Source organism: Pelecanus crispus, chromosome 5, assembly GCF_030463565.1.
Source record: "Pelecanus crispus isolate bPelCri1 chromosome 5, bPelCri1.pri, whole genome shotgun sequence".
Lineage (NCBI taxonomy): Eukaryota > Metazoa > Chordata > Aves > Pelecaniformes > Pelecanidae > Pelecanus > Pelecanus crispus.
Window position 1 is genome coordinate 59,575,353 of NC_134647.1, and position 16,807 is coordinate 59,592,159.

A 16,807-nucleotide genomic window follows, 5' to 3' on the forward strand; every position below is an offset into this window, starting at 1 on the left:
AATCTGTGATCCAAACCAAATTCCTTTATGTTTTCTCTTCATTACTCTGGTTGTTCTGAGATGCACAAATGAAACATGATTAGAGGACATAATAGCTCCATCTGCCCTCTAAGTACTACCATAATGTAATAGTAGAAAGAGAGGTAAACATACACAATTGTAGAAAGAGAGGTAAACATACACAATTGTAGTGTTTCTGATCTCAGTTCTTCCAGTAGGTTAATATCACTAGTAGCCTCAAAGAAGGGTTTGTGGCTGAAGTAGGGAAGAACAGTATACTGGACTTGCATGTCTGCAATACACATGCTTCCTTTATACTTGGAGCGAAACAGGAGAACTGACCTTCAGCTTTTCCAAGAAGGAAGTAAGTTTGGGTTTGCTAAATCACTTGTTTTAGTTCTTTGGAGTAAGTAGATCACAACCTCAGTCATGTCATCTACCTATTGCTATATGCATTTGTACAAAGGAATTACAAAGGGTGATTAGTGTGTTTATGGATTCCACGTTTTATTTCTTTTTTTATCCCTGAAACGTTGGAATTCCTTAAGTGGGTAGAAGGGTAGTGATGGATTTTTCCCCACCATCTCTGAAATAAATTAGTGCCATTCATTTTGATTAAAGCGTAAGTTGTTGCCGTCATGTATCCGTTGAAGAAATCTAAATCTTTATATATCAAATGGGCACACCTTTCAGTGGACATATTTCACATTCTGAAAAGCATATTTTAATACGATCAAAACTGTGGATGCAGCTTGACTAGGTGTTGCGAAGAGAAGTCTCTCTTTTAAGACTTTGAAATAGGTATTGTTCAATAACATTTAGTAGTGGCTTTTAGTGCTTGATGATTGATATCTGCATCCAAAAACTGAGAGACTAATTGTATATTTCTGTTGTCCTCAGTGAAGCTGCAAGAATAGTGTGGCCCACAACATGGGCAAGTCTAAGTTGTCTTATTAGTAAGGTGTCTATGAGTGTAGAAGTATGCTAACAGTCATGTTGAAGGCATCTGTGTGAAGAAATTTTTAAGAAATACTAATTGAGGACAGCATTCATATTTAAGTGTTGAGTAGTGTAGGATTTTGTGCCTTGATGTTTTGCTCCAAGAAAATGTATCAGTGTTAGGACAGGTCAGGTTAAATGTTTTGTAATAACCAAATGATTTAAGTGACACAACTTACAGTAACTGAAAGGAGAAAAAATAAACAAGAAGTGTGAAGTATGAAAGTGGGGATGTTTGACTTCAGAAATTAAATATGCAAACATTAAATTTCAGCATTAACTCCCAATGCAGGGAGTTAACCATTTCAGTATAGGAAAAACTGTTTTCCAAAGAAGTGGTTGAACTGTATTGATGTTATATCCTTTGACTTAAAAGTGTAACAGGACCTACTTCATAGGAATAATTTTAAAAAAGGTCTTGATGTTGTGTTACTCTGTGTCCTTTTATTTCTAAAACAGAAGTGGATTTCATTATTTTGAAGTGTGAAGTTTTTGTCTTCTCACTCTATTATAGTCATAGAAAATGTGGCTAGAAAATGTTATCCATCCACCATCCTGAAGACAGGCTGAGCTAAATATACATTGTTCCTGACAGATGTTTGTTTAGTCTGTTTTTTGAAAATCCGTAATTATAGAGATTCCACAGTAGGACTGCTAGTCAATTTGAATCCTTATTTACCTCTAGATGTTAGAACAGCATAGTAATCTTGATGTCTTTTGCTACACTGTAAACCCATTACTTGTCCTGTTCCTGGTGAATGTGAGAATGGTGGGTGCCTTACCTCTTTATAACGCCTTCTACATACTAAAATCAGTCTCTCCTCTCTGTTCTGCTGGTTAGACAAAACAGACTTTTTTCAGCCTTGTCTTTGTAAGTCAAGCTTTTTTGGCCTCTGGGGTTTTGTTGGTGTCGTTCCCTGCCCCCCCAGTATTTTCTTTTGTCGGTTTTGCATGTATTCTGTACTTAAATGTAGATCTAATGGTCTAACTAAACCCTTACCAATACAGGGTAGATTTGAAAAATTACTTAATCTTTCCAATCTATAATACTCTAATTTATTCACTAGATTATGATATTTGTCATTTTTTGCATCAGCCTAGAATTGTTGACTCATTCAGTCTGTGATTCACTGTAGCTCCATATCTTTCTCTGCAGAACTGCTGCCTACTCAGTTGTTCCCATCTTGTAATTGTACGGTTGTAGGTTCCTGCTTTGCAGCTATACTTATATAACTGCATCCTATTTTCAAACCACTTCTTCCACTTATCAAAATCATCTTGAATTACAATTTTGTCCTTCACAATGCTTTCAATCCCTTTGTAGCTTGGAATCGCTTCTCTAGAACCTGAGCTAGTATGAATGAAAAATAATAATTTTTGAACCTTGAAGTACATGTTCTTCCCATTTGATAGGGGACCTCTGAGTACTCTTGTAAAATTGTTTTTCAGGCAGCTTTGCATCCAATTTTTAGTTACTAAGTTAAGACTACCTTTGACATGTATGATTCTGAGAAGATTATGGGGGGAACAACAGTTTTAAAGTCAAGTTAAATCTATTGCTGTGCTACTATCCGTGCAACGTGCTGTCCTGCTACAGTAATAAATTTCACTGGTTTAACATGATTCTTTTTTTTGACAGGAATAAACTAAAAACTAAATAAAAGCTGCACACATCTGAGTGCTTGTCCTAAACATTGTTGTGAGCGTTTTCTGCAGTCAAAATAAAATAGTCCATCTACCTTTTAACATTAAATTTATCCTTTATAGGTGTTTGAAGCAATAGATTACAAATTGCATCATCTGCAACTAAATGTTACCCAAGAAACTTAAAAATAGCTTTGCCCTGATGATTATTATTTTCAGAGTTCATATGCAGCTACTTACTGCTGTTTGCAGATGTTGCCAGTAGAACCGTGAAGGGAGGAAATGAACATTGTGTATCTGACAGAAACAAGTTTTAAACTAAATACTTTCATCTGTTAATGTTGCATGTTGCAGGCCAGAACATCTTTAAATCTTTTCCTAGCAGACCTCATTTCTTTACTTTTACTCAGTATGGCAGCTAGCAAAAACTTGCACAAGAGTTCGGAGTATAAAAGCAGATGTTTGACTTTCTTGTGAGGAAAAAAATTTTTTTTAATAGAATCCTTTCCATCACCTCTCTAAAATAGTTGCTGATAAATTGGTGCTTTGGTCAGTCCTACTAAAATCAGTTGATTGCACTAATCTTCTACTGAGGAGGTCTACTTAGAAGTTGATCGTACTGCTCCTTCCTGTAGAACACATTTAAAACATGGTTTGACTATAGATCACTTTCTTAAAGTAAATAAATAAAATTATATGAGCTTCTGGACCTATTGGGTTTGGCAGAGTCATCTGAGGTTGTAGATGTGTGTGTACTACAGGAAGGTGAATTAGTAAGTTAACAGTTGTCAGATTCTTACTACCTGATAGACCTCAGATGGGGTAATTTATAATCTCTTCTTCCAATGACTTCATTGCATTCAGCCTATTCTAAGCCTATTTGTCTCTACAACTGCAGTGCCTGTCTGCAGAATGTAATAGATATGATGAAGAGACTGTAGCCAAATGTTCACCTATGTCACCTCTGTCTTCTACCTATACCTGGTTTTTCTTCTATATTTTTTGACCATCACTGCAGTTACTACTACAGATATATTTTAACTTCATCCCCCTGCCCCCATGATTTAGGGCAATCTGTTGGGTTACTTTAGTGATTCCATGTTTAAAGGTGGCTCTCATTCAAACTTGTAGAGTATTTGTAGGCTGTTAATCAGGAACTTACCTTTCTGATATAAGATGTTATGTAATTTCATTTCTACAGCTAGCTGGTGGATTTTAATGAGCAAAACTGGATACAGTTCCACTCCTGAAATTAATCACTTTTAACTACTTGCTTTGGTAAACGCAGGGACTCTGAATGAATGTTTTTGCTGATCATGGGGGAAATGGGGCTGGGAGTGAAAAACCTTCAAGACTTTGCAAGAAAAATAGAGTAAGTTCTTCCTCCCACCCCCCCCCCCCCCCCCCCCTTTTTTTTTTTTTCTTCCTTGGACAATACATTATTACTGGATCAGGTAGTAGTAATAAACCTTTTTGCTATGGAGTTGAAATGTAGTGTTTGAAATCTATTTGCCTAATGTAAGATTTCTCTAGTTGTAGCTGTTTCCTGTGTGTTTTCTTTTTTTCAATTAGAGGCAGTCTTAAACTAAGAGAACATGTAAGCCAGACACCAAAGCAGATATGTCAGCTCATGTCTGTCTAGTTATGTTTGGCAAAAAGTTTTCTTTGGTTTAATAAAGTCGTATAATAGTTCAAGAAGTAAGTGTTTCTCTCTAAATTTCTGAAACAGTCTTTTGCTCTATTCCATAGGCTATTTAAGTCATATCTTGACTATAACAGTCATCAGGGTGCTAGCTGAGTGAGACGGGATTATAACTCTGCTACTATCTTTACATTTCTCATATCTTGTATGTGACCCAGTAGAGCATTTCTTACATGATTCTCAGTGTTCAAAAAATAATTGAAGTCTGAATGGGCTATTGAAGGTGGAGCCTGTGCATGTTTTTTCCTTGGATGTTTTGGGCTTTTTGTGTTTTGTTTTTGTTTTTTTTTTTTTTAATAAGGAATCCCTTATAAGTGCAGAACTGCTGTCAAAGCAGTGGATAGTGGTCTTATTTTTGTGGCATCTAGAGGCAGGAGGGTAGGGTCTGTTTATTCGTAGTACTTCTGTGATGGTAAAGAATCTCTCAAGTTCAGTTTAGTTAGGTAGACAAAATTAAGAGTTGTGATACTGAAATTCAGTCTGCCATAAATTTATAGAGGTTGACCTTTTAGATATTTGCCCCTAGACAGAAGTACACCTACTGCCTGCTAGCCAAGAACTATGTAAGAGGCAGACTGATTCAACAAACCAAAAAGTAAAAATTCTTTTTTAATATTCACTGTCTCATTTTGTTTTCCACTTCTTGATTACAAGTCTTGTTTCATGTTTTTCTTTTTTTCAGTAGCATCAGTTTGATCCATGGATTACTAACCTGCTGTAAATCTTAGAACTGGAATGCTCACCAGAGCCCTTGAAGGCATCCCCAAAATAAAACAGCAAATTGAAATGACTCCCTCTTCTACTGAGGCAACTTAATCAAAAGTGAAATAATATAAATTACGGTCCGGTGACCTGTTCTCAGTCCTCAGACTCTTGACTTCAGTGCAAGCTCTGCTTTCATGTGCCCAAATGGCAAATGTGGCACCAGAGTCCTTGTTGGCAAGTGGGAGTCTGAATGAAGTAACTTAACACCATTACCTTACAGCAAAAGCATACCTTTGCTGTCCTGCAGAAAACTGGCAAGTAATTGAGTCCATTAAGATTTGGCATAAATTCATCTACTGATTTGCACTAGGAAGTGGTTAAAGGTATTAGTCAGAATTTTCATGAGATAATTCTGTATTAAATCTTAAAGTTTTCTACAAATAGTTTTTTTTCCTTAATGTCTTTGTCAATTGATGTCAGTAACCTGTAGAGATGAAAGTTTTCTAGGCTGAGGCTTAATGTGGCCTTGTGGCTCCCAAGAATGTTGTATATTCTAATTAGAAAGCCCATGGTGAAATATTTTAGCTTGTTTATATTATCCTCAGGAATAAAAAAGAGACCTTGTGGACAAAGACTTCTAAGCTTTTGGACTTCCTTAATGCAAACATTCATAAATCTGGAATTGTTCACTCTTGTAAACATGAAAAACTCAATAGTTGTGTCACTCAAGGGAGTGTATTCATCTGTGTGGAAGTCTGGAAACTTTACAAAAAGCCCAGTGTGTTTTTAAAGAAGTGTAGACTTTCCACATTAATGCAAGTAATTTTTTCCAAAGGAGGAATTCATACTATCCTCCAAGGAGTAATTCACACACCTGAGCAGAGAGTTTTGTTTATAAAACAGCTTTTAAAGGTAAATTCAGGGGTGGTAGCTATGAATTATTTTTAGATGATTTCTTCCCTTTAAAATGGTCTGTTTAAATGGAAAGTTAAGTTACAATTCTATCTCATGGCAGGGAGAAATAATAATCCCTTGTTTGCTTTAAAGCTTGGAATAAATCCTTTCATTTTTTTCTTTCCTTCTCTAAAGAGAGCATCTGCAGGACTTTTGAGTCCATTATAATTTATGGAAAAATTACCTGAAGATATGTTGAATACTGTTTTAAAGTTAGCCTGATTGTTAAATTTATGTTATTGTTTTGGGCTAATGTGGTATTTCCTTTTTGTTCTTTTCCCTGTGTATTGAACTTGTACATTAGCTTCATTTATTCTCTTCATAGTTCAATATTTATCAAATTCAAAATGTCAAACTTTTTTTTTAAAACCCATACAAAGAAAAGATTTCCAAAATTGAAACCTGTGGTCCTGTTGACAATTTCAGGAAGAATATAGGGTGAAAGCGGTCTCTGGAGATCATCTAGTTTAACCTCCTGCTCCAAGAAGAACCAGCTTCAAAGTTAGAAGAGGTTTTTCAGGACCTTGTCCACTCAAGTTTGAAAGTCCTCATGGATGGTGGTTTTGCAGCTGGGTCCCCAGGCAATCTGTGCCTGTGCTCTGCTGCTCTTGCCACAAAGAAGTTTTTTACTTATATCCAGTTGAAACTTCCCTTGCGGCAGCTCATGACCACTGCCTTTTGTCACTTCGCTGCACAGTCCACGTTTCTGAAACCTGCCTGCTGGGTGCTGGAAGAGCGTGGTTAGATCCTCCCATGCCTCTGCAGCAGAAATACACCCGGTTCCCTGGTCTCATCCATATTTCATGTGCTCAACTCCCTGAACTCAGTGTCCCCAATATATCTCTCTAACGTAATTGCTGTACTTTGCCATAAATTTCAAGGTCAAATGGTACTTTATGGCAGTATGTGCAACAAGGTATTTATTTTAAAACTGTTAATTTACTTCAGAGTTTAATCTTGAAAGACTCTTGTCAGCTGGGCAAAGGAAAGGGACTGATAAAATTCATGTATTGGGAATTAGTGTTAAGATTCTTTTCCGCCTAACAGAGCAGTTTAACAATCTCCAATCCTGCCAGAACTGTTAATAAAGGTTTTTGACCCTGTTGGTTGTTCTGGTAATCTGCTGAGAACTGGATGTAGCCTTGAAATACCCCCTCCACAAGAATGTAGAGGCAATGCATGCTGATTCTGGAAGGGCTGTTACTTTGATATCAGTAGCAGGAATAGTTTCCTCTATGTCTAGCTGCTATGCTTTTTTTTTTTTTGTGTTAACTATAACAAAAATGAGAACACAGTTTGAATCTTCTATCAAGATCTATTCTGATATAAAACAGTTTGATACATGTTATAAATGGGGAAAAGTGCATGTGTTTCTGTCTGTGTGAAGGGAACTCTGACAGGAATTTTTGTGAAGACTTCTGATCTTGTTGCAGCAGGGATTCCTTATTTGTATGCTTTCATATGTTTCATTTCTATAAATTCAGAATATGTCTGTAGTCACAGTTTCTCTTGCTAGCCCCTTGTTTCTGTATTCTATTTCTCTAATAAATTTCTTTTCTGGTTTTATTTTTATGAACAGCAATTAGTTTCTATTACAGATGTATTTTTTGTGAACACCAGCGAAGTAAAAGAAATGGCATACATCTCATTTTGTCTTTTGCTGTATTTTTCAGAAGCAGAAATATCCTTTATAAATAATTCTGTTTGCCTTTGATAGTTACCATCTTGATTTTTAGGTTTTTTATTACTAAACCCCATTAGTTGATATCATTCTTCCATGATAAATGCATTTATTGCATCTTATCTTGTCACTTTAGGGTCTGTTTTGGTGATACAGAAGATCAGAACTTACTCATTAACAGGCAATAGGTTTGTTATTTCCTGTCTTTAGATTTCTCTTCTGGCTCAAATTTTCAGACTCAAAATCTGTCATTGTCTTCAGTGAATCTAAAACATAGATTATGTGACTTCTGTTTGTGCGTAGCTAGCTGTTCCTGCCTGAAGAGGTATTTTTTCATATGGGAATGAGGTGCTTTTAGGTCTTCCAAGAAATGAGAAATGGCTTTACCTCTTCTTCTGTATTGCCCCTGCCCCAGCTAACTTCCGATTTGATTCAAAAAGGGTGTGGGGTTTTTGGTGGAGGTTTTTTTGTTTGTTTTAAAAAGGCAAAATCTGCTGTCTGTGCATTGTGAGATATTTACAAAAAATATTTTCTAATGATCTCTAGCCTGAGGAAATAGCATGAAGATGCTTTAAAAGTTGGTATTTGGAATTACAGAGGATAAAGTTATGATGAGGATTGAGCTGCTGATACTGAGGTGGAGATGGATCGTGAGGGACTTCAGAAATAACGAGCTTAGTATTTAAGTAGACTATGTATGGACAAACAGGGAAAAGAAAGAAGGACAGGTAGAACTGAGATAGATGGAAATAATACCTAGGGAAGCGGGTACCTAGCAGCTCAGAGTTCCGTAATTATAAGTGCTTTTTATAGTATTGGATGATTGTAGGTCCTATAGAGTCAGTAGGTGAGTCTGGGAAGTGGCAAGAGGAGGCTGCAATATCATTGCCTGACACTGGTAGATTTATTGTTAGTAGTTTTATTATCTTGTAAAAAAGTAATGTTGTTAGGCATTAGGCTTGTATTTTAAAGGGCAAATTAGTTTTGTTGACAGTGTATTTTGATCTGTATTCTGAAGCAGAGCTATCAGCTTTCTAGCCAAATTTAGGCTCCTGATGTAAGCAAATTGTAAACTGTACCTCTCTTCCCCTTGATATTCTGAATTGGCAAATAAGAAGCAATATCTTATCCTTTTTTACCATCCTTATGATATTTAAGAAAGTATGTGTTAATATTTCTTTCCCTTTTTGCACTCTAGAATGTGTCTTCTTTCACAGCTAGAAGGCAGCTAGCTCTTCTTCCAAAGCCCATAATGGAAGCTCATGAACTGCAATAGAATATGTATGAGGAAGAAGATAATCTGTCATTATCTTGTGATGGCATGTTCTGTTTTTTGTCTCTCTCCTGCTCCACCCATATTGGGCTGTTTACTCCACCCTCTGCTTCAAACCTTGTCTGTTTAGCCACTTACCCAGCTGAAGGCAAAGGGGATGGGAACCTAGAGTTGCATCACTGTTTTCCTACATGCTTTTTTCCCTTGTAGCAATTAAATAGGCTTTCCCATTTGGGCTCAGGAAAAGAATCACATGCTTTTTATCCCATAAATGCTGTTGGCTTAACTAATTTTACAACAATGGAGAGTGAAATTCTTACATGGGGAAAATGGAACATCTTGCAGTGCATATGTCTAGAAATGTGAAGTCTGAAACCATGTCGAAGTTATTTTTCCACTTCACTGGTGATTTAATTTCATTTGATCTAGTACCATATTTAATTAATTTATAATTATTACTTTTGTGGTAGATGATTATAAATATAGTCTGTACTGTGTTGTGTAAAGTATTTGGAAAAACTGTTAGATTGTCTTGGTATGCTAATTTTGGGGTTAAAATCTCAGCATAAACTTGACAGAATCTTGCATAGCTTTCTGTGGGTGCTAAGGCAGTTCATCGAAAAAGGAGGAACACCACAATTTCAAGGGAAGTCAGTAACACAAATAGGCAAATAAGAATTCGGTATTTTGTCAGAAGTTTCCCTTTTCATCTTGAATTATTCTGTGCTGAAATAGAATGTTCCATTTCCATTTTATTATTGCAATAGAGACAGGGTCTTGTGTTTAACCGGGTGTTGTTCTGCCTTTATATGTCTGACCTATGTAATGTTATGCCAAAGGAAATGAGAATGTTTGGACATGTATTTGGAGAAGCCAAGAAATTTTAAAGTAATGATGCTGTAAACCACAGGTTGGCCTTCTGATGTGGCCTTTGCAGTGTGGAACTCTTTTCAAAGTTTTCTTAAGTTTCTATTTATAGTTCAAATGTTACATTTGTATGCAATTTTCCCCAGTGTTTTATATCGTGATGACTGGTAAAGATTCTGAACTTCCCTTGAATATGCTTTCTTTAACATAATTTTGAGTTCATAAAGATGAAAATATGTATACTCAAATATGAAAATATGTAATACTGTATCTGTCCTTTCTGATACTAATGCTTTTTTTTTTTTCCCCCCTGTCTTTGTAGAAAATGTTCCAGAAGAACTACGAGAACCATTTTACACAGACCAGTATGACCAGGAGCACATTAAACCACCTGTTGTTAACTTGCTGCTGTCTGCAGAACTCTACTGTCGTGCTGGGAGCCTTATTCTCAAGAGTGATGCTGCAAAACCACTTCTAGGTCATGATGCTGTTATACAAGCCCTGGCACAAAAAGGCCTTTATGTCACTGACCAAGAAAAGTTGGTGACTGAACGAGATCTTCACAAAAAACCAATTCAGATGGTGAGTGTTTAAAGCTTGTATGCTAAGTTTCTTCTATTCTTCTGTGTACTCCTAATAACTATATATCTGTCTTTTAACATGCATCATTATGTTGAAGTATTTTTCTCAAGAGTTAAATGTGATTCATTGCTGGGAGGCTTGTGATTGTTTTGGTTTGTTTTTTCCCGTCTCCCCATAGCTGTCAATACAGGTGTATTTCCTCTGTACTAATGCTTGAAAACACCTATCATTCTACTTAGTTCAAGTGTTAAATTTCTAAATATAGCACTGACAGTGTGAGCATGTTGATTTCAGTTTTACAGCACTGACTATCAGTGAATATTTCTGTGTTGGAAAAGTGGTTTCAAAATAGGGTTTTTTTCTCTCCTTATAGAAATCCTTGGTTAAAAGGTTTTAATGGCATAGGCAATTCAACCTAATAACATTCAATAGTCACCAGTTACATATTAAGTCAATGTAAAACACACAACAATGGTATATTCTTTCATGGAGGCTTTTAATAATATGTCTTTGCTTTATACAACTGCTAATTAAAACATTAGTTAAACAGATGAATGATTCCATTACTAAGCTCCTAAGTTGTGGATTTTCTTCCTTGATTGGAGCTGAGTTAAAAAAAAAAAAAATTTGTAAAAAGGATAGCTACATATGATTTTCCTCTAGGTTGTTTATAAAATGACAGTATGATAGAGTAAGATTCAACAATATTTAAAGTGAAGTATTTTAAATTATTTTCATCTTTTTATTGTTTAATATTTGATATAGAAAATAAATAAACATAAAGTATGAGACACAAAGGTTGAGTTGACAGCTTCTGTTCTAATACAGAACTTAAGCTTGCTCATTTGAAATCATGAACAAATTTTATTATGATATCAATGGAACTAATGTTCCTATTATACTTGGAGGTATTTATGGCACAATCTGGTCTTTTCAGATTAGAATACATTGGACACAAGGAATAAAATGTCTAATAGAGAAAGGACTTCTATAAATTTTTTGTCATCCATTCCTGAACCTAGACTTCGCAGTCTAGTGTTCCCAGGGTCTTTTTTGTTTGAATCTACCCTGTAGCTGCTGCTAGAATGGAGGTGTGTGAAAATTAATACAGCTATGTTTTTATCGTCAGCTTATTAGCAACTTGTGTTTACTAAAGTGTAAGGCGACTAACAAGTATTTGGCAGAATATGACTAGAGAGTCTCTCTTATTTGATCAGTTGGTATCAACTGATAAGTTGCAGATGCTTTACAGGTGCGACATCAAAGCTACTAATTAATAATTAATGATTTAGTCCATACCATATTGCCAAGAAGTATTAGGCCTCTTAGTTTGCACAAATGTTTTTTAAAAGTGGCGGTAGTCAGTTACTGTGATAAAAAGACTAAATTCTTTACATCCACTTTGTTTTTATTTTTTATTTGAAAATTCTTTCCTGCTAGAATGCTTCAGATCTAAAGATACAAATATTTCAACAATAGTAATAAAAATAGTCAAGACACTTTTTCCTTATGATTAAGCTGTGATCAGTGAATGCAGATAAAAAGAGACTGGCAAAATTTCAAGTTTTGATCTTGATATCCTTTTTAAGGAGGAGAGCTCGGCAAAGAAAAAGTGGCATTTTAGTAAAAGAAGCTATGGATAGCAAATAAAAGACATACTGAAATGATACAAAATTTGCAGGACACTTGCAACAGCCATGGGTGGTTTAGGAGTAAGTGTTCATAATGTTCATAAAAGTCAAAGCATTTAAGAGGTTAAGAAACAAACTTCCTGACTGTTCATGTTCTTACAGAACTTAATTCTGTTCTTGTCTCTGAAGGAAGATAAGGTTATTGACTTGCACTTATGAGCCTATGGTTTTCATATTTGATTTTTTTCATTTGATTCCTTTCTAGAGTAGTTGTAAGAGGCATCTCATTTCAGTTGTCAGTTGAGAAAATGTGTCAGTATTCTCTAGTTTGGTTTGCTGATTTTTAATTCAGTGATTAATGTTGCTTAAAATGCATTTCAATAGCAATTTTGTATTTCCCCTGTGCTTGAGTGGGTGTTTGTGTCTGTCTTTCCTGTGTTGTTTAGATATAGTCCAGCAAGTGGTTATTCAAGCATCAGTGTCGTTAACAGTTGGCATCCCCAGATTCCTACTCTGCCCAGGTCACTTGTCCCCACTCCAGTACCAGCAACAGATGGGTGTACTGATGCTGTTGAGTTAGTTCACAAGTAGCTGGGCTATGACAATGAGAGGAACACCGGCGTGGAAACACAGCTGGCTTGGGCAGAAGAGCAGCCATGTCTAAAACAATTGCTATGAAAGAAATTGCTGTGAAACTGTAGTCTCAATACCAGTATTCTGAGCCCAAGAGTTTTAATTTGTCATGCCATGCTCGCATCCCTATGCAAGTTCCTAGCAGCAATACTACATTTTAATTGGGAGGTTTCAACCTTTTTCCTTATTATACAGTTAGCAAAGTTGGCAGAGAATTTCAAATCTGGCTGTTGTGGTATCGACAGTCTTAAAATTATCCCCTTGATGTCTTCCAGTACCTTTTCCTAGTGTTCCATATGTCACAATTTCTATAAGTCTTACAAAGTAAGATGTATATCCTGTTTTAGAGCATGGAATGATTTTTCTTTTTCAATTATGTAGAATAAAATGTTTGCATATGTAATTAATGCATACGTTCCTCTGGTAGATCAGACTGTGTTAAACCTATGTTCAATCTAATTTTGAGTAATTTAATAGAAAATAGTATGGTAGTTTTTCTCTTTGCTAGCCTGTCTTCCCCATAAACAGAAAAAAGAAGTTGGTGTTTGTTAGAGGACATTTACTGTTATATGCTCAGATGTACTGTGTTTCTATAGCTGGAAAGGGGTGGGTTATATTATAAAATGAAACTATGGAAAGAGATTTGAGTATGGAATGTTTTAATTTTACTTGTGCTTTATAATGCGTGTAGCTGCAGTCAACAGACTTGGAATTCCTTGTACTCTTATGTTTGTAGCCATGATGGCTGTGGTGATTAATTGTTCATTTACTTTGTGTGTGACTACTTACTAAAGCAAGCATGCCAAATTTTGGCCTTCTCTGTTTCTTAGCTATAACTGAACCTTTTTCTAGGAAGCACCTTATATATCAAAGTCTTTGAAAGGTCTAGGAAATGGATGTGTTTCTTTATGTACTGGGGTCAGGGTAGATGATAGTTTCCTTGTTAGTCATGACTGACTTGGCTGCATTAGTATCTAATTTGAGAAGCTGCAAATTTTTGTGTTTGTACAGACAGACATGTATGTATATATAAAAATTAGTTTCCTCCAGTGGAGTGGGACTAGAAAAGAGGCACTTAGGAAATTAACATACAGTAACAGGAGCAAAGGTTCTGGTAAAGCCTCCCCTGTGTAGTGGTAGGGAAGTCCATGTGGAGCCTGGCTTGTTTTAGTCCTCCTTATGTTTGGTTTGTTCACATGTCTTATATTTGTTTTTCTGGCAAAATTGAAAGCTACGTTATTCTTTACGCTTGTTCTGGTTTAAAAACTTGTAATTGAAACTGTTCCTGGGAGATTGCATCTTGGAATAACACTATAGAACTATTCAGTGGTACCTCTGTTTCTGTTCTCCATGTATTGCAAGCTATTAAAACCTAATTCTAAGTTTATTTTTGTTAAACCTTTGTATTTGAGAAGATCATACTGCTGCTGGTTTTTTTGGTAGGGGAGCAAAAGAACCAAATACCACATTATTACTCTCCAGGTTGAAATTCATACGATCTTGGGTCTGCTACATTAGACTTCAAACAGTGCAGAAATAATCTAGAGCTTGGAATTGAAACAGTGTTGAACCAAGAACCAGAGTATTTTTCTCCCGAAACGTACATTTCAGGTCAGGAGGACAAAAGGAATTAGCTGATGCTTAAAAAGTTTATGAAAGCTAACTTGCAAAAATATGAGCAAAGCTACATATTTCAGTTGGCAAGTTCCAACTGCATTTAAAAAAAAAAAATCTGTCTTAAGCAGGCACTTCCATATGGAAATCATATGTGAGATTTTGACAGGCTACAGAAATCAGAAATCGCTTAAGAGTTCAGCATGGTTCTGATAATTATAAAATAATTTTCTTTTCATGCTTCCAGATATAATATGCATAGATCACTGTTCAAGTCAAGATTAACTTTTCTATTTCCATGTTGATTTATCTTTTCTAAATTTCGCATTTATTTAATGAGTCAAACTGACTTAAGCCCTCAAATGTCAGGTACGCAAGGGGAAGGCAGTTTGGATTTTTTCATATTTTTTTTCTCTCATATATATTTGATCTCTTTATGTTTAAAAAACATACGTATCTGTTCTTACAGGAAGAGACTTTTAGATATTTTTCTGCATTCTGCCAGTAATTTCATATCAACTGAATAATGTATTTGACAAGCCCAATCCTTTTATGAGAATTCTGATATTTAATCAGGCTGGCCACTTTGTATTCATATGCTGGTGATCTCTTTCAATTTGCCTCAAGTGGAGGGAAGAATAAACAGATTCAGTGAGGAATTAAGAAATGCTTTACCTCCCCCAAGTCCCTGCTATGCACTTCTGCCATTTGGGGAAAGGAGTAAAGAATCAGCATCTTAGTTCTCTGCTGCCTGATACTCTGCAGGGAAAATGAAGTTGCATAATTACCCAAGCTGTGGACTTTTGTACTGCCCAGTCCCCTTCCTAATGTGGCAGGGTCAAAACTAACGAAATTTCAAGCTTGAGGGGTAATAATGTCAAATCATCAGTACCTGTTTAAAACCAGTGTGTGTTGGGGGGTGTACAGATACACTAATGTGTGGTGGGTTGGCCCTGGCTGGATGCCAAGTGCCCACCAAAGCTGCTCTATCGCTCCCCTTCTCAACTGGACAGGGGAGAGAAAATATAACAAAAAGCTCGTGGGTCGAGATAAGGACAGGGACATCACTCGGCAATTACCGTCACAGGCAAACCAGACTCAACTTGGGGAAATCAGTTTAATTTATTACCAATTGAAAATGAACAGGGTAATGAGAAATAAAAACAAATCTTAAAACACCTTCCCTCCATCCCTCCCTTCTTCCCAGGTTCAACTTCACTCCCGATTTTCTCTACCTCCTTCCCTTGAGTGGCGCAGGGGGATGGGGAATGGGGGTTGCGGTCAGTTCATCAAATGTTGTTTCCGCCGCTCCTTCCTCCTCAGGGGAGGACTCCTCACACTCTTCCCCTGCTCCAGCATGGGGTCCCTCCCGCAGGAGACAGTCCTCCATGAACTTCTCCAATGTGGGTCCTTCCCATGGGCTGCAGTTCTTCACGAACTGCTCCAGTGTGGGTCCCTTCCATGGGGTGCAGTCCTTCAGGAGCAGGCTGCTCCAGCGTGGGTCCCCCACGGGGTCACAAGTCCTGCCAGCAAACCTGCTCCAGCCTGGGCTCCTTTCTCTCCATGGGTCCACAGGTCCTGCCAGGAGCCAGCTCCAGCGCGGGCTTCCCACAGGGTCACAGCCTCCTTGGGGCACATCCACCTGCTCTGGTGTGGGGTCCTGCACGGTCTGCAGGTGGATATCTGCTCCACCATGGACCTCCATGGGCTGCAGGGGCACAGCCTGCCTCACCATGGTCTTCACCACAGGCTGCAGGGGAATCTCTGCTCCAGTGCCTGGAGCACCTCCTCCCCCTCCTCCTTCACTGACCTTGGTGTCTGTATAGACGTTCCTCTCGTATATTCTCATTCCAGCTGCAGTTTGTGTCCTGTTGGGTTTTTTGGTGGTTTTGGGGTTGGGTGTTTTTTGGTTGGGTTTTTTTTTTTTTTTTCCCCCCTGTTCCTGAATGTGTTATCCCAGAGGTGCTGCTACCATTGCTAATGGGCTCGGCCTTGGCCAGTGGCAGATCTGTCTTGGAGCCAGCTGGCATTGGCTCTATTGGCTGTAGGGGACACTTCTCACAGAAGCCACCCCTGTAGCCCCCCTGCTATGAAAACCTTGCCATGCAAACCCCATACAAATGTTACAGACTATTACCAGGTTTGCACCATAAATCTGTTTTCCTGCTCTTATTGTTGTGTATTGATAGAGCATTTTCATCTGACTTACAAAAAAAGTTACTATCTTGCAAGGTTTCTGCAAAAAAGCAGTTTTGGATATTTAGTTCTTAAATAAAATTTAGCGACTAGAAAAAGGTTAGTGAATACCCTGTATATAAATACTATCTTCAGGAAAATACACCATACTTTCACATATTTCCTTGTATCATCTTCTCAATGTGGGAAAATATAAAAACCTTACTAAGCATAATGCAATCAAAAAGTTTAGCTTTTGTGTAAATTTGAACTCTAATTTGGAAAAATACTGTTGCAGAAAAAGTCAACCAGCTGAGCAGCTACCTTAAACTTACAACCATGTATAA

The 16,807-nt window shown here is 37.0% G+C and overlaps 1 protein-coding gene across 1 annotated transcript in view; it reads left to right on the plus strand.

Moving 5' to 3' along the window:
- Positions 1-16,807, plus strand: part of CAMSAP2 (calmodulin regulated spectrin associated protein family member 2) — a 95,310-nt gene that overhangs the window by 998 nt on the left and 77,505 nt on the right. The window contains 1 exon segment of the mRNA XM_075710372.1: positions 10,148-10,407. Within this exon segment, the coding sequence (XP_075566487.1) occupies positions 10,148-10,407 (260 nt within the window).